The 24,653-nt window shown below is 44.1% G+C and overlaps 1 protein-coding gene across 3 annotated transcripts in view; it reads left to right on the top strand.

Moving 5' to 3' along the window:
• The window catches only part of GRK6 (G protein-coupled receptor kinase 6), an 82,900-nt gene extending 59,294 nt beyond the window's left edge, over positions 1 to 23,606 (top strand). For all 3 annotated transcript variants that reach the window (XM_030213209.1, XM_030213208.1, XM_030213210.1), the window contains 9 exons: positions 5,648 to 5,788; positions 17,039 to 17,229; positions 18,694 to 18,731; positions 18,913 to 19,002; positions 19,243 to 19,451; positions 19,648 to 19,785; positions 19,921 to 20,058; positions 20,366 to 20,500; positions 22,515 to 23,606. In XM_030213209.1, coding sequence (XP_030069069.1) covers positions 5,648 to 5,788; positions 17,039 to 17,229; positions 18,694 to 18,731; positions 18,913 to 19,002; positions 19,243 to 19,451; positions 19,648 to 19,785; positions 19,921 to 20,058; positions 20,366 to 20,500; positions 22,515 to 22,565 — 1,131 coding nt within the window. In that variant the 3' untranslated portion in view covers positions 22,566 to 23,606. The remainder of the gene's footprint in view (positions 1 to 5,647; positions 5,789 to 17,038; positions 17,230 to 18,693; positions 18,732 to 18,912; positions 19,003 to 19,242; positions 19,452 to 19,647; positions 19,786 to 19,920; positions 20,059 to 20,365; positions 20,501 to 22,514) is intronic.
• Positions 23,607 to 24,653: the final 1,047 nt, after the last annotated feature.

Genomic DNA, 24,653 nt, shown 5'->3' with positions numbered 1-24,653 from the left:
GCAGCCTTCAGCCTCTACCTCTACAGGTAGAAGATTTTTTGGGGGAAGGAAGACTGTTCCCTACTCTTCTGGCAAGCGTAGGTACAATCCTCCTTCTCGACAGCCTGCGGCCCAGGCTAAGCCCCAGCGCGCTCGCTCTCGTCAGCAGCGTGCGCCTCAGCAAGGCCCCTCGGCTCCCCAGCAAAAGCAAGGGACGAGCTTTTGACTGGCTCCAGCAGAGCATAGCCGACATCCAAGTGTCAGTGCCGGGCGACCTGCCAGTCGGAGGGAGGTTGAAAGCTTTTCACCAAAGGTGGCCTCTCATAACCTCCGATCAGTGGGTTCTCCAAATAGTCCGGCAAGGATACACCCTCAATTTGGCCTCAAAACCTCCAAATTGTCCACCGGGAGCTCAGTCTTACAGCTTCCAGCACAAGCAGGTACTTGCAGAGGAACTCTTCGCCCTTCTCAGCGCCAATGCGGTCGAGCCCGTGCCATCCGGGCAAGAAGGGCTGGGATTCTATTCCAGGTACTTCCTTGTGGAAAAGAAAACAGGGGGGGATGCGTCCCATCCTAGACCTAAGGGCCCTGAACAAATATCTGGTCAAAGAAAAGTTCAGGATGCTTTCCCTGGGCACCCTCCTTCCCATGATTCAGGAAAACGATTGGCTATGCTCTCTGGACTTGAAGGATGCCTACACACACATCCCGATACTGCCAGCTCACAGACAGTATCTGCGATTTCAGCTGGGCACACGTCACTTCCAGTACTGTGTGCTACCCTTTGGGCTCGCCTCTGCGCCCAGGGTGTTCACAAAGTGCTTGGCTGTAGTAGCAGTGGCACTTCGCAGGCTGGGGGTGCACGTGTTCCCATATCTCGACGATTGGCTGGTGAAGAACACATCCGAGGCAGGAGCCCTGCAGTCCATGCAGATGACTATTCGCCTCCTGGAGCTACTGGGGTTTGTGATAAATTATCCAAAGTCCCATCTTCTCCCAGTGCAGAGACTCGAATTCATAGGAGCTCTGCTGGATTCTCGGACGGCTCGCGCCTATCTCCCAGAGACGAGAGCCAACAACTTGTTGTCCCTCGTCTCGCGGGTGCGAGCGTCCCAGCAGATCACAGCTCGGCAGATGTTGAGATTGCTGGGCCACATGGCCTCCACAGTTCATGTGACTCCCATGGCCCGCCTTCACATGAGATCTGCTCAATGGACCCTAGCTTCCCAGTGGTTTCAGGCTGCTGGGGATCTAGAAGACGTGATCCACCTGTCCACGAGTTTTCTCGAATCCCTGTATTGGTGGACGATTTGGTCCAATTTGACTCTGGGACGTCCTTTCCAAATTCCTCAGCCACAAAAAGTGCTGACCACGGATGCGTCTCTCCTGGGATGGGGAGCTCATGTCGATGGGCTTCACACCCAAGGAAGCTGGTCCCTCCAGGAACGCGATCTACAGATCAATCTTCTGGAGTTACGAGCGATCTGGAACGCTCTGAAGGCTTTCAGAGATCGGCTGTCCCACCAAATTATCCAAATTCAGACAGACAACCAGGTTGCCATGTACTACGTCAACAAGCAGGGGGGCACCGGATCTCGCCCCCTGTGTCAGGAAGCCGTCAGCATGTGGCTCTGGGCTCGCCGGCACGGCATGGTGCTCCAAGCCACATATCTGGCAGGCGTAAACAACAGTCTGGCCGACAGACTGAGCAGGATTATGCAACCTCACGAGTGGTCGCTCAACCCCCGAGTGGTGCGCCAGATCTTCCAAGCGTGGGGCACCCTCTTGGTGGATCTTTTCGCATCTCGAGCCAACCACAAAGTCCCTCAGTTCTGTTCCAGGCTTCAGGCCCACGGCAGACTGGCATCGGATGCCTTCCTCCTGGATTGGGGGGAGGGTCTGCTGTATGCTTATCCTCCCATTCCTCTGGTGGGGAAGACTTTGTTGAAACTCAAGCAAGACCGAGGCACCATGATTCTGATTGCTCCTTTTTGGCCGCGTCAGATCTGGTTCCCTCTTCTTCTGGAGTTGTCCTCCGAAGAACCCTGGAGATTGGAGTGTTTTCCGACCCTCATCACGCAGGACGAAGGGGCGCTTCTGCATCCCGGCCTCCGGTCCCTGGCTCTCACGGCCTGGATGTTGAGAGCGTAGACTTTGCCTCTTTGGGCCTGTCAGAGGGTGTCTCCCGCATCTTGCTTGCTTCCAGGAAAGATTCCACTAAGAGGAGTTACTTCTTTCTGTGGAGGAGCTTTGCCGTCTGGTGTGACAGCAAGGCCCTAGATCCTCGCTCTTGTCCTACACAGACCCTGCTTGAATACCTTCTGCACTTGTCTGAGTCTGGTCTCAAGACCAACTCTGTAAGAGTTCACCTTAGTGCAATCAGTGCATACCATTACCATGTGGAAGGTAAGCCGATCTCAGGACAGCCTTTAGTTGTTCGCTTCATGAGAGGTTTGCTTTTGTCAAAGCCCCCTGTCAAGCCTCCTACAGTGTCATGGGATCTCAATGTCGTTCTCACCCAGCTGATGAAACCTCCTTTTGAGCCACTGAATTCATGCCATCTGAAGTACTTGACCTGGAAGGTCATTTTCTTGGTGGCAGTTACTTCAGCTCGTAGAGTCAGTGAGCTTCAGGCCCTGGTAGCCCAGGCTCCTTACACCAAATTTCATCATAACAGAGTAGTCCTCCGCACTCACCCTAAGTTCCTGCCAAAGGTTGTGTCGGAGTTCCATCTGAACCAGTCAATTGTCTTGCCAACATTCTTTCCCCGTCCTCATTCCTGCCCTGCTGAACGTCAGCTGCACACATTGGACTGCAAGAGAGCATTGGCCTTCTATCTGGAGCGGACACAGCCCAACAGACAGTCCGCCCAATTGTTTGTTTCTTTTGATCCCAATAGGAGGGGAGTGGCTGTGGGGAAACGCACCATATCCAATTGGCTAGCAGATTGCATTTCCTTCACTTACGCCCAGGCGGGGCTGGCTCTTGAGGGTCATGTCACGGCTCATAATGTTAGAGCCATGGCTGCGTCGGTAGCCCACTTGAAGTCAGCCTCTATTGAAGAAATTTGCAAAGCTGCGACGTGGTCATCTGTCCACACATTCACATCTCATTACTGCCTGAAGCAGGATACCCGACGTGACAGTCGGTTCGGGCAGTCAGTTCTTCAGAACCTGTTTGGGCTTTAGGATCCAACTCCACCCCCCGAGGGCCCTGTTTGTTCTGTTCCAGGCTGCACTCTCAGTTAGTTGGTAAATTTTTTAGGTCAATCTCAGTTATGTCCTCGCCGTTGCGAGGCCCAATTGACCATGGTTGTTGTTTTGAGTGAGCCTGGGGGCTAGGGATACCCCATCAGTGAGAACAAGCAGCCTGCTTGTCCTCGGAGAAAGCGAATGCTACATACCTGTAGAAGGTATTCTCCGAGGACAGCAGGCTGATTGTTCTCACAAACCCGCCCGCCTCCCCTTTGGAGTTGTGTCTTCCCTTGTCTTTGTCTTGCTACATACGGGACTGACGAACACGAGCCGGTTCGTGCGGGAAGACGGCCGCGCATGCGCGGTGCGCATGGGCGCGCGAGGACTAGCAAAGGCCTTTGCTAGTGAAGATTCCGATTGGAGGGGCTGCCTTGGACGTCACCCATCAGTGAGAACAATCAGCCTGCTGTCCTCGGAGAATACCTTCTACAGGTATGTAGCATTCGCTTTATGGGTCCAGTGTATCAGAACAGGAAATTGCAGGCTAATTCATGGTTTGTATATTATTCCACATTGTTTCAAGCTCTTTTCAATTTCAGTGTTGTCTCGGAGGAAATTTCCCCAAATGGGTTGTTTTGTGCATACAACGAGAGGAATGAACCTCACCCCTAAGCTAGGGTTTGTGGTGTAGATCTGTGCATCTCCAGTTGATTACTAATGTTTGCCATAGAACTTTCTGTAGGAGTTGGTTATTGATCTTTCCTCGTAGTCATTTGTGTTGGATTGTTGCCCCACCGTCTCCTAGATATTTGTATACTCCTTACTGCTAATGTCCTAGAGATGTTAAGTTTTACTTGGCTTTCCTTTAAATAAGGTTGCCTTAGTACATTTGTCTAAGTCGTCCTGAAGAAACTTTTTACTACATATGTAGAGTTCTGCTAAGTGATGTTCGCAGGAGCTGTAAAGCTTCAAGGCATCTGCAAACCTTGGCAAAATGTCAATCTGTAGGTTATTCATATCTCTTAGGATTAAGGCACAAAGATTTAATAAGAATACTCTGTTGATTTAGTAGCAGACACAGCAAGAATGACGATGATGCTCCCTGAACTATTCTTTGCTGGATCTTGATGTTGAGGATGACAAATTATATCCATCTTTATAATTTAAATGGAGTTTTCTCTCTCTGTCTCTCTCGTGCTCCTTTCCAGATCTCTGTTTTCTTTGATTGTCTTCATCTTCTCTCGGCTTTTATAAAGTGGCATCACTCAGATACTACTTTGATTGTTTTCTAACAGAAACATAACCAGATCATCTCGAACATACCTAAACCTCCACTATCCAAACTGCAAAGGTCTTAAATACAAAGCAACCTATGCATCCAGCCTCTCCTATATAAGCACACAACTATGGAACACACTGCCAAAAGTTGTGAAAACAACCTACGACCATCTAAACTTCAGGAAATCACTAAAAACCTACCTGTTCAAAAAGGCATATGCCACCGACCCAACAAAAATACCCACACTCTGCAACATAGCAAAATCAAAGCTCGTAATGGACACTATATAACCTTCCCTCTCCTTGACTCCTGTATCTGAAATACAGGTACCTTACTCGACCCCAATATCACCTTGTATTTGTTTCTCTACCGGACTTGGCGCACGCCTTCACGGTATTATGTAAGCCACATTGAGCCTGCAAATAGGTGGGAAAATGTGGTATACAAATGTAACAAATAAATAAGTAATTAGGTATCTTAAATATCCATCAATTGCTTTTTGTGCAACTTTCCCTTTGATACTTTTGCTCAGTCTTCCAGTTTTTGCCACGTTCTTCGTATACTGTCTAGATCTAAAAAGTAATAATATGTTATCTCCTTTTTATCTTCAAGTCCAGCCTATAGTAGTTAGTCCTCTTAATCTTTTCATTTTCTGTGGTCTGTCTCCTGCACTGGGTCCAAGAACAGGCTCGTAACTGCAGAAGGAGGTGTCTCTCTGTACCTGAAGCATCTGCATTACTGTTACCACTGTCTTTAGCTTTATTGCTGAAGCTAAGGGTGGGCTTCTTTTCATTCTGGGCAGCGTGTTGCCAGTCTGAATTTTTCTTGCTCCTCCTTGCCATACTTCAGTTGTAGTGGTCACCCTGCTGAGAACTAGTACAGAGGTTAAACAGCTATGTTAAGGTACTTGGCAAGACTTCAGAGGAATATATTTTTCCCTCGCAGAATTGAACAGTAATTTGCCAACATCTTTACAGACTTGGAAAAATTGCTGCTCATTTGCGCCTGAGAAAAATATTTACTTATTAATTTATGAACTTGATATACTGCAAATAGAGCCAATACTGTTGCCGGGAGGTGGATGGTCTGTGTGTTATTTCCCAGTGTAATCCCTGACCTGGATCATACCATACCATTGGTGTCTATTTACTTCAGTTATTTTTGACCCTGGATTGTTTTTGCCTCTGTTCCACAGGTGTGCGCCTGCCAGGTGCGAGCAACAGGTAAGATGTATGCTTGTAAGAAGCTGGAGAAGAAACGGATCAAGAAACGGAAAGGAGAATCCATGACGCTGAATGAGAAACGCATCCTGGAGAAGGTGAACAGCAGGTTTGTAGTAAGTACATCTTAACTGTTTTCATTGTGCAAAGAATCTTTTTAAGGATGCAGACTGCGTTTTGGGAGCAGTGGTGCTGGAGCTGTATCACTTTGGCATCTTGTTTTGAATTGGTGTATGCAGGTGGGAGATTAAATAAAGATGTAGGAAACTCGGAGCTTGAAGAATCCATATAAGAGAGACAGAAAACATAATAGCAGATAAGGACTGCCAGTTAGCTAGTGCAGCTGCTTCTTCAGCTCAGAGGTAGTCCCTGCAGTGAATCCACGTGGTTATTGGTTCACATCCCAAGGCCCCTCATTGAAAAATTAGGCTGTGCAATTGCAATGTGCTGCAGTAGAAATGAAACTCTCACACTACAGAGTGCACGATATTCACCTGCTGCAAGCATAAGGGTGTCTTTATCCAAGTGCAAGTTCTTTTTATTGCATCCTTATTTCTACAAACTGTTTTTGAGCCACTTCTGGAAAATCCTTTGATTTTCATTACAGAGGGAGCTTTTTTTCCCACTTTGTAGGTTCAGGTGATACTTTTTCATATAAACACATACAGATCTTTTTGCAAATATTTGTCCATATGGGACTACATTCTATATATGATGCCTTAAAAAAATATGCCTAGGCATATTCTCCTCCTTATAATCGAACGAGAAAAATGCCCAAGTTCAGACCTAAATCGGGAGATGGACGTTTATTGCACAAAAACGAATAACACAGTATAATTGAAAGCCGAACTTGGACGTTTTCAACTGCACTCCATCGCGGAAGCGTACAAAGTTGACGGGGGCGTGTCGGAGGCGTGGTGAAGGCGGGACTGGGGCATGGTTATCACCCGAACAGAGATGGGCGCCTTTCGCCGATAATGGAAAAAAAGTATGCGTTTGTAGGTAGAATTTAGGGCACTTTTCCTGGACCCTGTTTTTTCACGAATAAGGCCCCAAAAAGTGCCCTAAATGACCAGATTACCCCCAGAGGGAATCGGGGATGACCTCCCCTGACTCCCCCAGTGGTCACTAACCCCCTCCCACCACAAAAAATGATGTTTCACAACTTTTATTTTCACCCTCAAATGTCATACCCACCTCCCTGGCAGCAGTATGCAGGTCCCTGGAGCAGTTGTTAGGGGGTGCAGTGGACTTCAGGCAGGTGGACCCAGGCCCTTCCCCCCCCTACCTGTTACAATTGTGCTGCTTAATGCTTAGTCGTCCAACCCCCCCAAACCCACTGTACCCACATGTAGGTGCCCCCCTTCACCTCTTAGGGCTATAGTAATGGTGTAGACTTGTGGGCAGTGGGTTTTGAGGGGGATTTGGGGGGCTCAACACACAAGGGAAGGGTGCTATGCACCTGGGAGCTCTTTTACCTTTTTTTTTGTTTTTGTAAAAGTGCCCCCTAGGGTGCCCGGTTGGTGTCCTGGCATGTGAGGGGGACCAGTGCACTACGAATCCTGGCCCCTCCCATGAACAAATGCCTTGGATTTATTCGTTTTTGAGCTGGGCGCTTTCATTTTCCATTATCGCTGAAAAGTAAAAACGCCCAGCTCACAAATTGTCGAATAAAACATGGATGTCTATTTTTTTTGCGAAAATACGGTTCGGTCCGCCCCTTCACGGACCCATTCTCGGAGATAAACGCCCATGGAGATAGATGTTTTCATTCGATTATGCCCCTCTCTATAAACTAAGCCTAAAGTTAGGCACGGTTTATAAAATGCACCTAGCGCTGGTCCGCGCAACTAAATTTTATCGCAGCTATTTACGCCAAGTAAAACTTGGTGTAAATGCTGGCGACTAAGGCGCAGACCGGGTGTGTTCTATAATGGTGTGAATAGATTTTTGAACTGGCCATGACCACGCCCCCTTTTCAGTTCTGCATCTAGAATTTACACGCATCACTTTACAGAATATGCTTAGCAAATGATGCGTGTAAATTCTAATTAATACCAATTAGTGTTAATTGCTTATTAAGTGGCAATTATTGGAGCCGATTGGCTTGTTAAGATAATTAGGTTGTGATGCAAATAGAATATGACCTAATTTGTGCGTTGAACTCCGGTCGCATTATATAGAATCCGGGGGAAAACACCTTTGTACTTATGTGGACTAATGCTGGAAAGGAGATGCCCCCTAACTAAGCAATACAGTGCTGCGGGAGTAGGAACCGTCTGGGAAGGCTAATGTTTATATTCCCCTGGTTTAAGCTTTAGTTCATGGTTCAGTTTTATTTGGCATACCACAAATCAATTTTTAAAAAAAACTCAGACAAGACAGCTAAAAGTGAGGGAGGGGAAAAGGAAAACACAACAAGAGGTAAAGGATCATGGACTTGATAACCTCCTTATCTAATAATTTTCTCAACAGATCATATTTCATTTATTTTAAAATTTTCTATACCACCTATAACTAGGTGGTTTACAAAAGAACAGTCACATTATTCACATCATAAAACATAAAACAGACCGATCACGTGACGCCATGCTGGAAAGTGGTAGCACCTGAACGCTTCTCCAGCGCCTGACCTCTCCCCCACGCGAGGTGAAACACGATTCTGTCTAGCTGAAATCCATTCCTGGAAGGGGAAACGGAGCTGATTATGGACACGAAATTATTAGAACGATAGCGAGGGGAGATGGCGTCTAAAACGATGCAGAAAGATAAGCTGCGCCAAAAGACAACGGACCCTAAGATGGCCGCCGCACCCAACAGCGCAGACCCGACAGTTGCTTCGATCTGGGTCTCAGAAATTACAACAGAGATGACCGCGGTCCTAGAAGATCTATTAGAACGGCGCCTTACACCAATTGATACGAAATTGGAAAAATTACAGACGAGAATGGAAGATCTCACACGAGAATGTGTTGCCTTCCAGACTAGAACCGGCGAGGTGGAGGATCGGGTAACAGAAGTGGAAGAGACACAGAATACACTTTTACGAACAGTAGAGACATTGGAACAAAAGATAGAGGACTTGGAAAATAGGTCCCGTAGAAACAACCTCCGATTAGTGGGCCTCCCTGAAAAGCTGGGGGGCAGGGATTTAACATCAGCTCTGGAACGCTGGCTAATGGAGCAAGTGAGATTTCCCCCTGATTTAGGCCCTCTAAGGGTAGAAGGGCACATCGTCTGGGAACACGCAGAGATACGGATTCCCGACCTCGAGTGGTCATCCTGAAAGTATTAAACTTTGCTCATAAGCATTGGATTTTGCCGGCCTCACGAGGAGAGAAAAATCTAACATTTGAAAACAAACGGATTATCTGTTTCCAGGATTACTCAGTGGGAGTGGCGGGAAAAAGGAAAGCTTTCTCGCCAATTTGCTCCAAATTATTTGCAATGAAGAAACGCTTCACCTTGATGTACCCAGCGATTTTAAAGATAACGCACGAGGGCACGACTCGCACTTTTGAAAAGCCAGAAGAAGCCAAGGAGTTTGTGGAGCAGATGGAACAAGAGGAGAGGAGCAACCGGTGCGGAGGTTTACCGGATTGAGAAATGCAGAAGGACAACAAGAGACAGTGGAAGGAGTCAACATGGAATATATTGACACTTATGTTTGGTAATTACCGGTACATGGGATATCGGCAAGTCTAATAGAAGACGGTACCACAGTTGTTATAGAGTTAACAGGTTTGAGAGAATGAGGTAGCTGGGGTTCAAGTATATGGACTGGCAGGGGAAAGGAGGACTGTAAAATGGAGTGAGTAAGGAATGTGTGTGAACATGGGTTGGCTATAAGACCGTCTGGGTATGTTAATGTATTAATATGTTGGAATTACTGTTTCCCCACTTCTCTTAAGATAAGGAGACACAAAACAGACATTGGAAGGAAGGAGGGACCCTGGGTTCAAAACGGCAAGAAGGGTATAGGAATAGGGGGAGAGAGGTTGGGGGGCGCCTATACGTGATGATTCCCTATCAGGGAACGGCCAAAAGAGGGGGGGAGGGGATAAGGGGGCGGGTGGGAGCAGAGGGGAGGAGGGACACGGATAGGGGAGGGAGGAGGGGAATGGGAAGGGAGCTGGACACATTAAAAGAGAGACAAGGGGATACAGTAGGAGATGGGGCTCAAGTAAAAGGGAGGGAAGAAGTAACACTAGATGAGGCTTTGGGTACAACACAATCTTTGTCCCGGGAGGGCAGTGGCTGGGATGCCCCCCGGGTAGGTTTAGGAGCAAGGAATCATGCAATATTAGACGAAGACCAACTAAGTTTTAATGGTTAAGTTGATCACGTGGAACATAGGCGGGATCAACTCACCCATTAAAAGATCCAAAATTCTACAGCAATTACAAAGATATAAAATAGACGTGGCACTGTTACAAGAGACACACTTAAGCCAGGAGGAACACGCTAAGCTGCGCACCTGGTAGGTACAAGAGTGCATAGCTGCAAATGCGCTGGGAAAAAGAGGGGGAGTGGCGATATTAGTCCGCAAAGGAGTGGCGACAACAGTGAGACCCCTCATGATAGACCCCGGAGGGAGATATGTTATAGTAGAGCTTGAAGTAGCCGGACATAAGAATGTGATCTGCAATGTATACGCACCTAATCAGTATGATAAAAAATTTTATAACTCAATAATAGGACACCTGATGAAATATGCTGGGTCACCTATAATAGTTGGCGGAGACTTTAATACAGTATGGTATACAACGATAGATAGCACCCAAGGACAGAGGAGGGATGTGGTAGCGTCTAATCAGGGATTAAAAAGACTGGGGAAAATGGTAGATTTGATAGATATATGGAGGATGCTTCACCCCTCCGAGAGAGATTTTACGCATCATTCCCGAGCTCATGCATCACAAGCCAGAATAGATTATTTCCTTATCACTAGAGACCTATTTGGACAGGTGGTCACAACAAACATAGGACCTTACACGATATCGGATCATGCCTGGGTATATATGGAGTGGGAGGTGCCTACTAGAAGTACCAAACAAAGATTCTGGCAGTTCCCCCTGGAACTATTTACAGATAGACAGTTGGGTGAAAAGCTTCTGAAGAGTTGGGAGGAGTATAAAACCTTAAACCAGGAACACGAGACTGACCCTTTACTGTTCTGGGATGCCGCCAAGGCGGTACTTCGAGGCGAAATTATTAGGCACACACATCATGTCCGAAAGGCCCGAAATAGAGAAATAATAAGATTGAGTTCTATGATCTGCAGGGCGAGACAGACATATGGGAAGACAAATCAGCCTGAGCAACGCACTAAGTTATTGGAGTTGCAGGTGGCTCTTAATGAGCTACTGCACAAGCGTGCGACTAAATCGCAAACTTATTTTAGATTCCAATTACATAGATATGGTAATAAATCAGGTCGCATGCTGGCCCGCTTGGCTAGGCCTAAGCCACAAAATGAGAGATAGCCAGGGACAGTTGGTACGGCAGGATGAGATGATAGGAAAAATCTTTGCCAGATTCTATGAACAATTATATGAAACACCAGTAGATCAAGGTCTCCAGGGCTCTCTTTACCTAGATACAATACAACTCCCAGGCATAACTCAAAGGGAAAGAGATAAGCTGAATAGTCCAATTCAAGAGGAGGAAGTAGATTTGGAAATAATGAGAGGGAAACTGTTGAAGGCCCCAGGACCAGATGGGATGCGCATGGAATTTTATAAACTTATGAGAGAGAACATTACTCCCACGCTTACTAAGTACTTTAATAAGATAATAGATACAGAGCGCTTGCCGGTAAATCTTTCTAGGGCACAAATTACAGTTATACCAAAACCTGGCAGGGATCCACTGATTCCGGAATCATATAGGCCGATATCATTGTTAAACGTGGAGGTGAAATTGTGAGCAAAAATAATGGCAAATCGGTTAGCGAAAGTGCTGCCAAACCTAATACACGAGACACAAGTAGGGTTTGTAAAAGGGAGGACGTCTGCTAAGAATCTAAGACGAATTCTAGGGGCATTAGAGATGAGAAAAAGAAATAACACACCAGCGCTACTTATCAGCTTTGACGCAGAAAAAGCGTTTGATAGAGTGCATTGGGAGTTTCTCTTCGCCACGTTAGAAGGATATGGGATCACGGGACGTTTTACATCAGCAATTAAAGCTTTATATCACGCTCCGAGGGCCACAATACGGGTCAATGGGTTGGAGACAGAGTCTTTCCCGATAAGGCGAGGTACCAGACAGGGGTGCCCATTATCTCCTTTACTCTTTGTGCTGACATTGGATCCCTTGATCCGTACCATCATAGAAAACCCTTTGATAAAAGGGATGCCCATTGGTAAATATCAATTTAAGGTAGCAGCTTTTGCAGACGACCTACTAGTGATGATTACTGAGCCGCATAACTCCCTTCCTAATTTAATGGAAACGTTTGAGGAATATGGAGACTATGCAGGTTTTAGATTGAACCTCCTAAAATCGGAGGCATTAGCCTCCTCAGAAGAAGTAAAGCAGGGATGGAGACAGGAATTTCCCCTGAGTTGGGCGAAGGATTCATTCAAATATCTAGGGATTAGACTGACTATGGACACCACGCAGCTATACACACTTAATATAAATAGCCTATTAACAGACACGAAGAAACATCTTGGTAATTGGGCAGGGCTACCCATATCCTTGAGAGGCAGAATAAATTTAATTCGTATGATGATTTTTCCCAAATGGCTCTATGCCATGCAAACACTGCCTCTCCGTCTTTTGCAGAAAGATTTGAAGAAGGTTAATAGGGCTTTTAGCCAATTTTGCTGGGCAAAGAAAAAACCCAGATTGCAAATGCACTTCTTGATGGGGAGATGGCAGAGTGGAGGATTAGGTTTACCTGACCTTCGCAGCTACAATTATGCCTGTTTATTGAGGCATATAGGAGACTGGGTGAACCAGGCAGGGGAATATACCCCATTAGAGATGGAACAAGAATACTTCGCTCCTTACGACCCTTTAACACTACTGCATCAAGAGCGGCGAAACCTGCCTATAAGTCTCAAACATTGTGTGTTATTACAGCCATTGAGGGAGACATGGAGAGGGTTCGTGAAACTTATGGGGGGAAAGGCCACAGTTACCGGATTACTATCAATAAGGGGTAATTTGAACTTTGATCCGGGACGTGAGAATGTGGCGTTTCTTAGGTGGGAAGCTCAGGGGATTTCAAGGATAGAACATATGCTGGATGGGGAAGGGAAGATGATGGAATTTGAGGTGATACAAAATAGCTTAGGCACACATTGGGGAGATAGGTTTGCATACGCCCAGATTAAACATTACATTCTAAGTTTGGACCAACCAGCTTTGCAGATGAAAGTGGAGGAGAAAGTGCGAGATTTTTTCCAAAAGATGGAGTTTACTGGGGCGACAGTGTCGGCTATACACAGGGCATTAACACTAATCTCCACGCCCAAGAATTTTCAGTCCATCAAACAACAGTGGGAAAGGGAATCAGGAGGGAAATTAGGGAATTGGGATGTAAGAGCCACTTTGAGAAGCATTCCTGCCCTTACGGTAGATGAGAGGTTGAGAGAATGCGGATTCCGAGGAGTTGTGAGAGCTTACTTCTCCAGACAACAACTTGCACATATAAACCCCAGAAGTAGTGACAGTTGTGTTAAATGTAATGCTACAGTACACACGTTGTATCATGCTTTTTGGGGCTGTGTAAAGATTAGAGCCTTCTGGAGTCAAATCCAGACGTATATGTCCACAATAGCGGGAAGAGTAATACGAGGATCCTGGGACCACTATATACTAGATACACATTCAGGGTTTCGGATGAAAGATAAGGGGATAAGGACTTGGTGTCGAAAAGTATGTTTAGTGGCCAAGAAAACTATATTACAACACTGGGTCTCCCCGGATCCCCCGTCCTACTGGCAATGGAGGAATCAAATTCATTTGCTAGCCACATGGGAGGCCAGAGAGGCGCGGGGATCCCCTAAGAAGAAAAAGGCCTTTATGCAAATTTGGAATGGGTACATAGATACGTTGAGCCCGCGAGGTCGCAGTCTGCTCTTGAATTTGACATGTTAGTCACAAGATTATATATTTGTACCTATGGTTCTTCTTTTTTGATATAGAGTGGTGATCAAGTTCCCTTGAATGGCCCCTTTTCTTGGGGGGGGGGGGAAGGAGGGGAGGGGAAGGGGAGAGATACCAACCGAGCCTATAAGAATCCAGGGCTCGATTGGGAGATTCATGGGGGGATTGGGAGGGAGGGAAGGGGGAGAAAATATGTTTAAAAGATTGATGATGGATGTTATCACTGTTTTGTAAGTTTGGAAGCATTTGGGGCGACATGTTGTGAACCCCGGACTATGGTTGTGATAATATGTGTATATTATCAATAAAAATGTTGAAACATAAATTAACATTTACTGATACTATATTGTCATATATATGGTTATATTTTATGTAATATATAAGGCTATATTGCTTTACAATAGATTGATTGTATTTAATCAATAAAAATAAGCTTTGGGGAAGAAAAGTAAAAAAAAAAAAACATAAAACAGACCATAATAATTCAATCTTCAAAATTAAAAAACTGCCAAGACAAACAATTTTGTCTTCAACAATTTTCTAAACTGTGTTGCACTACTACAGTGCCGAAAGTGGCCTGACAACACATTTCACAATGTGATCCCTGCAGGAACAAAGGCTGTAGCTCGTGTTAATACATACCGAAGTTGAGTTACAAAATGCTACAAAATGGACTCTTCCCAAAGGAAAAAGGAAATATCCTACTCACCCCCATACCCAAAGACGCAAAGAAAAGTGCTAGCGAATTATCCAACTATAGACCAGTAGCATCCATCCCCCTAATAACCAGACTAACGGAAAGGATGGTGACCAAACAACTCACAAACTATTTAAACAAATTCTCAATATTACATGACTCCCAATCAGGATTCCAATCTAACCACAGTACTGAAAAAGTACTAGTAACTCTCATGACTAAATTCAAACAAACGATAGCCACTGGCAAGAACATACTACTTCTGCAATTTGTCATGTCTAGCGCCTTCGATATGGTCGATCATGGAATTCTACTACGCATCCTCGAGTACTTTGGAATAGGAGGTAACGTTCTTAACTGGTTCAAGGGGTTCTTAACCACACGCTCATATCAAGTGATATCTAACTCAATCACATCAGCCACATGGACACCTGAATGCGGAGTTCCACAGGGATCCCCCCTCTCATCGACCTTATTCAACTTAATGATGATACCGTTGGCCAAACTACTATCAAATCAAAACCTTAACCCATACATATACGCAGATGACGTAACGATCTACATCCCATTCAAACAAGATCTAAACGAAATTTCAAATGACATCAACCAAAGTCTACATATCATGCACTCGTGGGCGGATGCATTTCAGTTGAAACTCAACGCAGAAAAAACCCAATGTCTAATACTCACATCTCAACACAACATGAACAAATTCACCACCATTAACACACCAAAACTGAACCTCCCAATTTCGGACACCCTAAAAATTCTTGGCGTTACTATTGATCGACACCTAACACTCGAGAGTCACGCGAAAAACACAACCAAAAAGATGTTCTACTCAGTGTGGAAATTAAAAAGAGTAAGACCTTACTTCCCAAGGACCATTTTTCGCAACCTGGTACAATCAATGATTCTCAGTCATCTAGACTACTGCAATGCATTCTACGATGGCTGCAAAGAGTATATAATCAAGAAACTTCAGACAGCCCAGAACACTGCAGCTAGACTCATATTCGGTAAAACAAAATATGAAAGCGCCAAACCCCTACGAGAAAAGTTACATTGGCTCCCACTCAAAGAACGCATCACGTTCAAAATATGCACTCTAGTTCACAAAATCATCCACGGTGACACTGCAGCCTACATGACAGATCTGATAGACCTACCACCCAGGAATGCTAAAAAAAACATCCCGCACATTCCTTAATCTTCACTTCCCTAATTGCAAAGGTCTAAAATACAAACTAATACATGCGTCAACCTTTTCCTACTTGAGCACACAATTCTGGAACGCATTACCACGCAACTTAAAAACGGTCTATGAACTGACTAACTTGCGCAAACTACTGAAGACCCACCTCTTTGACAGAACATACCACAATGACATGTGAAATCTTCCACATGGAACCAGAACTGTCCTACTCTATTACTTGCTAAGATATTATCATGTTTTATTATTATCACCTTACCCTTAGATCCTTTTGCTATACTAAATGTATTTTTTCAGACAGATTTCCACAACTCATGATGTATTGTAAGCCACATTGAGCCTGCAAAAAGGTGGGAAAATCTGGGATACAAATGCAATAAATAAATAAAATAAATTACTATGGGGCTCATTTTCAAAGCACTTAGACTTACAAAGTTCCATACTGTTCTAAATCAGTTGAAAGTCTCATAGCAGCCTCTGACTGCAATTCACTTCTTGGATAGTAAACAGTCAACATATGCTTCAGATAGAATGGAGCAACTGCAAACAAAGTCTGGTGTATAACTGTCAAATTTAATTCTTTGAAAAACAGGCAGCCAGTGTAACTGTTTAAGCATTGATGTTACATGAGAAACTTTGTCACCCCCATAATTGTTCTCACTGCTGCATTTTGAACCACTTTGCAATGGCCTGACACTCAAAGACGACATACCAATGTACAGGGCATTGCAGTAGTCCAAATATGCCATAACCAAATTTTGAACAACACATCGGAAATCATCAACAGAAAGCATAGGCTTCAATCGATACAACATATGCAAATATTTAAATGCCACCTGAACTACATTTGCAACCTGTGATCTCATTGCCAATTTACTGTCCAAGGTAATCCCCAGCAATTTCATCTCCTTTCTTACTGGTACAGACATATCCCACAGACATACACATATCCCCCAGGCAAACAATTCCTCCTTACCCACAATCATAACTTCTGTTTTTGCAACATTCAGGACCAATCCATGTGTAAACATCCATGTCGTCACTGCCTCCATACAGTCACTTAATTGACTACCAAATTGACTACCAAATCCTGCTTCCTGGGATAAGCAAATAGTGCATCATCTGCATAGAATCAATGTGAAACACCTAAAGATCAAAACGCATTGCCTAGTGGTGCCAAAAATGGTTCATTAACAGTGTGAAGCTTTAGCGTATTGACTGTTTTATCTGGATTGTTTTTCTTCCGTGCTGTTGAACTTTGGAAGTTATTAAGAGAAGTGATGTGTTGCTCTCTGGTGCCATTTCATGATGAATGATACGGTCGCCTGTCTGCAGGTTAGTTTGGCATATGCCTACGAAAGTAAAGACGCACTATACCTAGTTTTGACGCTGATGAATGGAGGAGACCTCAAATTCCACATTTACCACATGGGGGAAGAAGGCTTTGATATGAACCGAGCAGTATTCTATGCTGCTGAGATCTGCTGTGGCCTGCAAGACCTTCATCGGGAAAGGATTGTGTACAGGTAACGGAGTCTCCCATTGCATACTGGATGCTAAAACCACCATTTCCATCAGAACAGGAGGTACAGTGGAGACACTGCTTTCTTGGCTTTTGTCATAACACGAGCAGGGAGGTGTTCCCAGGTTTATGACAACTTGGGCATTCTGTAAACTTAGTACTGTCTGCATAAGTATGTTTGCATGTTTTTAGGCCCATTTCATATGTCTGAAGTAGTCTATAGGTTTTGGTAATTTTGTTCATAGGTATATGTTCTCTGCTTCAGCAGATCCACACTCTGAAACTCTTAGGGTCATGGAAATCCAAATAATACCCTTTGTGTACAGAAAATATATATAAAATAATTGCCTGTTTATATTTTGCATTTGTAGAATATGTCATACAATAGTCCTTGTACAATTCACTGATGCTCAAGGCTGCTTATATCCTGCTGAGACCAGAGACTCCGTTCACACCATATACTGTGCTGTTTGAGCTTATGGGTTCTAATTTTTTCCCCCTTAAGTTATGTATGTGAGAAGTCCAAAAAAGTGCCTGTATCTCATTCTATAAAAATAACATAAAGGCCTGTGTACCATTTTATAAAATAAGTTCTCGTATCCGGTCCCCATAGTGCTCAAATGCAGAGTACAAATTGTACGCTTGTTCCAAAAATGGTGTACTGTACATGTAAGATTAATCAATTCCTAGGCTTCTAACTTGCTATTGAGAACCAATCACTGTTCCACCAGTTGAAAACCACAATACTAAGTCCATCTAATCGTGAAGATTTCAATATGGAGGCAAAGGTTTTTTTTTTAAATGTAGTGTACAGTTTACGCCTTATACTGGTGTCGCTCCTGAAGAAGCTTAAAAAGTGAAACGGCATCAAGACAAGTGCCTGCTGTATTCTTTATCTACAGAAAGTTTGGATGTGTAGTTTCTTTTGTGTATATCTAAAATTGTTTAAAAATGGAAATAAGAATTCTGTTGAATGCACATGAAGATAAAAAAAAAAAAGAAAGGAAGTGTTTTATCACTCATGAGGAAGCTGCTCAGTTGTTAGGTCCAGCCTGTTAGGCAGCAGGACAGAATCTTGAGCTTCTGAATTCTTTTTTCCTCTGTATTGAAATCTTCATGATTAAATGGACTTAGTATTGTGTTTTTCAACTTGCACTGGTGGAACAGTGATTAGCACGCTATTTTATAAAATACATATATACATCCCATCTATACCTCTTGGACACACACTTTCCATGAGTGTACTTTTTGTATGCGGTTGTGCAATCTTTTTAAAAGCCCTTTTTTGTATGTAAAACAGTCTTCAGAATTAACCGTCATAATGCGACCTCCACCACCATATGCAGTACTGTTTGAGCATGGTGGAAAAGAATGAAAGAAAATACATTCTGTAGCCTTGTGTTTCAGTATTTCCACTGTTATGCTGGAAACATACACTTTTTTTTTCCACCTTGTTTTCTTTGCCCAGGGATCTGAAGCCAGAAAACATTTTGCTGGATGACCATGGTGAGCTCCTGATATTGAGTGTCTTCAATGGTGAACAAGAATGTCCAGCATACAGGGTCTCGTAAAGAGCGAGCCCAGCAAACGGCAGGCTTTGCATGAGCATATATGCAGTGTGTAAACAGATGTCTGATGAAACGTGAGATAACTGATTACTTAAATCTTCTTGTGACTCTTTCCACAGGTCACATCCGTATCTCTGATCTTGGACTGGCTGTACACATTCCAGAAGGACGAAGTATCAAAGGCAGGGTGGGCACAGTGGGATATATGGGTGAGTGCAAAACCCTTTCAGACCTTTCTTTTGATGCTCGCATTGCAGCATGAATGTTCAGCTTAGTCTGTTGCTCCTCAGTATGTCCCCTTCTGCTTCTTGAGAACCTGCCATTCTGCAGCACAGCCCCTTCCCATTGCCACTGGGAGTGTGCTGGAAGAGCAGTGAATGGGGCTGATGATCTTCAGTTTTTAACTTTCTTTTTTCCTGTTCGCTGACCCTGGCGTTTCTCTCCTGCAGCTCCAGAGGTGATTAAGAATGAAAGGTATACATTTAGCCCTGACTGGTGGGCACTTGGCTGTCTGCTGTATGAAATGATTGAGGGGCAGTCCCCCTTTCAGCAAAGGAAGAAGAAGATGAAGCGAGAGGAGGTGGAGCGCCTGGTGAAGGAGGTGCAAGAGGAATACTCTGCCAAATTCTGCACAAACTCCCGCTGTCTTTGTACCATGGTAGGACCTGGCACCTCCCCAACCTTCCTGTTAGAAAACTGGCAGCTGAGGGTTGAAAAGGATTAGGGGACCTGTATGTCTCTGCATGATTTTAGAGCAGTACAACTGTTAGCCAGTGGGTCAGAGATTTATAGCGTGATTCTAATTAATCCTGCAGGGTATGCGTCAGGGCTATTAATATCTCTTGTGTTCACAGCTCTTGTGCAAAGACCCAAAGGAGCGTCTGGGATGTAGAGGACGAGGTGCCCAGGAAGTGAAGGAGCACCCTCTCTTCAGACACTTGAACTTCAAGAGACTGGAAGTAGGACTGCTGGATCCTCCCTTCAAGCCTGATGTAAGTCCTGGATCTGCTCTGAGCACCCTTCTTTGGAAGGCTGAAATGGCCTCTGTCAGACCAGATGCTGATGGACCTTTGCTGTGACCTAGTATGGCACATCTTATGTTCTTATGACACGTCTCCTCTGCACAGCCACAGGCCATATACTGTAAGGATGTACTGGACATTGAGCAGTTCTCCACAGTGAAGGGGGTGGAACTGGAGGCCACAGACAATGACTTCTACCAGAAGTTTGCTACGGGAAGTGTATCTATTCCATGGCAGAATGAGGTAAGTGGGCTTTGGCCAATATAGAAAAAGCAGAGTTTCACCAGTGCTTCTCTCACCACACAGTGCCTGCCTTCAATGCTGTGCTATTGCAGCATCTCCCCCAGCACAAGGCTAGGTTGCATCTCAGCAGACAGTCCAGAAAGCGTTCTGATTACTTATTCTGTATTTTGAAAGCCAGTAACTGTAGGAAGCTGCTGAAAACAGTCAGGCTGCCTTCGACATTGGAAAGAATCAGGGTGCATGGAAATTGTAGGATTAGAGAGAGAGAGTAACACATTTGTTTTTGGGTATTTTTTTTTCCGGCTAGATGATTGAAACAGAATGTTTCAAAGAACTGAATGTTTTGACTGCAGATGGTAGTGTGCCACCAGATCTGGACTGGAGAGGTCAGCCACCTCCACAGCCAAAGAAGGGACTGTTGCAGCGACTCTTCAGCCGACAGGTATCATCAGCCTTTTGTAGATCTGTACGTGTACCTTAATTACCAGAGTGCTGTCCTATCCTGATGTCATGCTGCCTGGGCGGGTCCTGGCTTGAATGTGTAGTACAGTGTCTCAGCACGAGTGAATACTGTTGAAGGAGAGCTGCTGTCACACCAAGCAGAGATACAGCCTTGCCTGGATAGCAGGTGACACCAGAAGAAAAGTTTCTCCATTCTAATAAACTCTTTTTAGTTTAGTCCAGTCCTACTCAACCATTCTGCTGTTCTGAGACCAAAGCCAGTATAGGTAGGAGCTAATTGGTATCGCTTCTTCCATAAAGACCTGCTAGACCACCAGGGAATGAGACGGTATGCCAGTGGGGGGAGAGGGTGTTTCTAGAGAAGGCATTGCTCCTAGAGGGAATCCAGGAGGGGCTTCTGTTCTTGAGCGGGAGGCACTTCCAGAGGCAGTGCTGCTCTGGCAAGGGGTGGAGGGAGGCAAAAATTGAACATCCCCTTATGCAAGATATGTAGTGGGGACCCACATAAGTGCTTGTGGCCAACACATGCCCACTCAGACCTGGATATTCTCAGTGCTGGTCCCAGATGTGGCTCAGCAATGAATAACCAGGCCTAACTTATCTGGAAAAAAACTATTCACTGCTGCTGGCTGAATAGCAGTTGGGGGGGGGGGGGGGGGGTCGCGTGCATTTAGAGGTCCTCACACTATCTACACAGACTGGGGGTTCACATGTTTCCCTACTTAAATTGGCTGGTCAGGCACAGCTCAGGAAGGTATAAAAAGATCTGTTAATTCAACCATTCAGGTGCTAGAGTAGTTACCAGGGTTTGTCATAAATTATCCCAAGACATATCTAAAGCCAGCACAAAAATTGGAATTCACAGGAGCCTTAGTAGACATGGCTCAAGCAACTGCCTTTCTTCCACACCAAAGGATAACCTACTTGATTTCCACTATGGAGGAGATGTGGTAAAGTCAGCAAGTGTTTCAGCTGGTCAAATGTTGAGTTGCTGGGCCGTGTGGCATCAACAGTTCATTAAGCTCTGAGGAGTACGGTCCTTGTAGAGTGCAAATCACTCTTTACCCCAGGAGGATCTAGATAAACTATTTCAGTTTCCCTAAATGGATGACTGATAACAGTGGTGACTAAGAAAACCACCATCCTAGTGGAGGGAGCATTGGCCTTGAAGGACTCTCAAAACAAGAAGGTGGAAGTGTCTTCCATGCTGGGGATCCATATGGCAATTTGTGGAGGCTGCTTGGCCCGGGCATTTCTCAGGTGGACCCAACAGCTTCCGCAGAGTTGTAAGGTGACAGTGGCTGGCATCTTCTGCAGCCTTTCTGGCAGATACTGTGTATGATCTAATCCAGATTGGAGCTGGGTTGATGACTTGGTGCCATGCCCATTGTGCAATCACCGTATCTCAAAAATACTAGCCTAGGTGTAAGGGAATGCATGTCCACGTAGCTACAAGACTTTCACCAGCTCTGTGCTTGAGGTGTAGTATCCACATGTAGGAAATGTTACTACCTACACTCACCCCACCCATGCTTCACCCAGACTCTGCCCCTGTGCGTGAAATTATAAGGGCTTATTTATGCAAGTAAATGACTAAGATATGTATTGAGAGCACGACATACAAGAATGAACTGAAAATGGTATTTGCGTACTCTTGTAATGCCTAAAACTAGGTAGGCTCTGTATAAAACTACCCTCTTTGTACGCAGGCTTTCGCGTTATTTTTTAAACTGCCTAGTGCATTAGCGTGTGCTTATCTTACTGCTTTGAGCATTAATGTGGTGTGTATTATTATTATTATTTTAATGCACAAGTTAATAAATGCTTTAAGCCATGCTGTTACATTGGGACCTAAATGCATCACCATATGCAGAAGTAATGTTTCTCCAAAAACTTGCGACTCAACTCACTTTGCTCCTCATATTGTCTTGCTCCCTCTATCCTCTCTCTCCATCTGTTCCCTGTCATCCACATCTCCTCCAAACTTTTTTCAGGATTGTTGTGGGAACTGCAGTGAGAGCGAAGAGGAGCCAACTCGACTGTAGAGTGAATGTGACGCAACTGCTTGAGACTGGAGGATATGGGAGCAGCATTGTTTACACTTTTTGCACATTTCTAGTTTTTAAATGTGTTTTTAAATGTTACTGTATATATAAATTCAAATGTATAAATATAGGAATGTTTTCCAGCTTCTACCTATGTGAATTCAGTCAGAAGGAGTCAGAAGAATCCTGTGTAGATAATGTTACTTTTCATAAGAAAAATATACGTAGATAAAACAAGATTGTGTTAACTGTTCTTATTAATATTGTGCCGTTGTTTATATCTTTCTGTCTATAAGAGAGAGTTTGTGCCCTTCTCCAGTTCACACTCAGTGCTTTTTATAGGTGTCTTGGAGATTTTTAATATACTATGATTTCTCTTTGTGAATTAGACAGACATACATGCACCTGTTTATACTTGTGTATGCATTTGGGTAGATTCAAGAAAGGTTTCAAAGCTTCTGCGCAGAACTTCCATTCTAGGATTACTAGCTTAAGGCTGCGTTTACACACCAAACTTTAGGTGCGAACTCTTATGCAGTGAGCTGGCAACTAACTGCTTCTATGTGTGCACAAGTCCTGGGCATTCCCCCCGTGCACTTACGCACTGTGGATTTTGGGCCCACATTTTGTAGGAGACTGACTACGGTCAGTTGTAAAAGAAACCTGATGAGTTTGCACAAGGTTTTCAACAGAAATAGTGATGATACGCAGTAGTATGCAGGGAATAATGCTAAATTGGCTACTTTTAAGGACCAAAATCTGTCCTTGGAGACCAGCTGTGAAGTAGGTAGGCCACTTTGCTTTCAGTTCTCTGTTCCTTTTGTAAATATGACATAGGCTAAGTGGAATGTTGCATCAGATAAAGGATGCATTCTCTTTGCTTCCGATACACACAAAATAGTGGACTTCTTAACTGGCCAGAGCAAAGACCGTTCTGTCCTCTCAGTAAGTCACTTAGGTCTTCTAAATGTGATTTATTTGACCCTGGTGACCAGTGAATCAGATAAAGGGAGAGCACTAGATATGGTGTACTTAGATTTAAGCAGTGCTGGTCAAAGCACTTAAGTTTTAAAAGTAAAAAATAAATGCATATTTTAATACTAAAATAAAAGTACAGTGAAGAACACATTTTAAAAAATTACAAGTGAAAGTAAAAAAGTTATTGCCTAATACAATACTTTTAGAGTAAAAAGTAAAGTTCTGTAACTACAATGAATGCAACTATTGCTAATGTTTTTTTTATCTCAACAACTTTATTGCTCTACAATTCAATCCAGCATTGTTTTTAGAAAAACTAAAATTTTGAAAATAAGTGTCGCTCATGCGAGTGCACTTGTGAGTTGTGAGTCATGAGTCCAGCACAGCTAAAAAGGTCCAACAACTGCACTATTAGAAAGTGGATTGTTCAGGCTAATAAAAAAGTTCCTTTAAATCATGCCAGGTTGCAATATTACTCATGTCTTCTGACTAGGTCTGCAGGTTTTGATCAATGGCATCTTAAACACTTGGGTTCTATATAGCAAAGAATATTTTATCATCTGCATTAGACATGGTGCTGTCTAATTCATCACTTGCATCTTCATCTTTATCTTCATAATCATTATCATGATGTGCAATTACACAGAAGTTTTTCACAAAGTTGGAATTATTCTAACAATTTTTATATCTGATGGCAAACTTTGAATATCTTTGAGAACTGATGCAAGGACATCAAATGTGTGAGCACCCTTCAGTCTTAAGGCCAGACAAGCAGGCTTCCTTTCTAAAGACTTTCATCAATCCAGTGGACTGTCATCCCAATGAAAAATTCCCATGAGATGACCAGCCGTCTGTTGTGATAGAGACATGGGTCTGTTCACCAAGAATTGCCACCAGCTTCCGCTTCATCTCCGCTTTAAAGTGACCCAACTCATCACTGTTCTGTTTGACTGGAGACCAGTAACCAGTTCAACAAAGACAAGCAACTCCGCTGTTTGTATAGGCCAGATTCACTGAACAGCAATATTTAAGATGAGGTGATCCACTGTTTGTGTGATGAGGTTTGCAATTTGGTTTACTAAGGAATCATTTATTTACATCTTGCTTCTG

The sequence above is a fragment of the Microcaecilia unicolor genome, chromosome 8 (assembly GCF_901765095.1).
Source record: "Microcaecilia unicolor chromosome 8, aMicUni1.1, whole genome shotgun sequence".
Taxonomy (NCBI): domain Eukaryota; kingdom Metazoa; phylum Chordata; class Amphibia; order Gymnophiona; family Siphonopidae; genus Microcaecilia; species Microcaecilia unicolor.
Note: the sequence above shows the minus strand (reverse complement) of the source record. Positions and strands in the feature narration are given on the sequence as shown.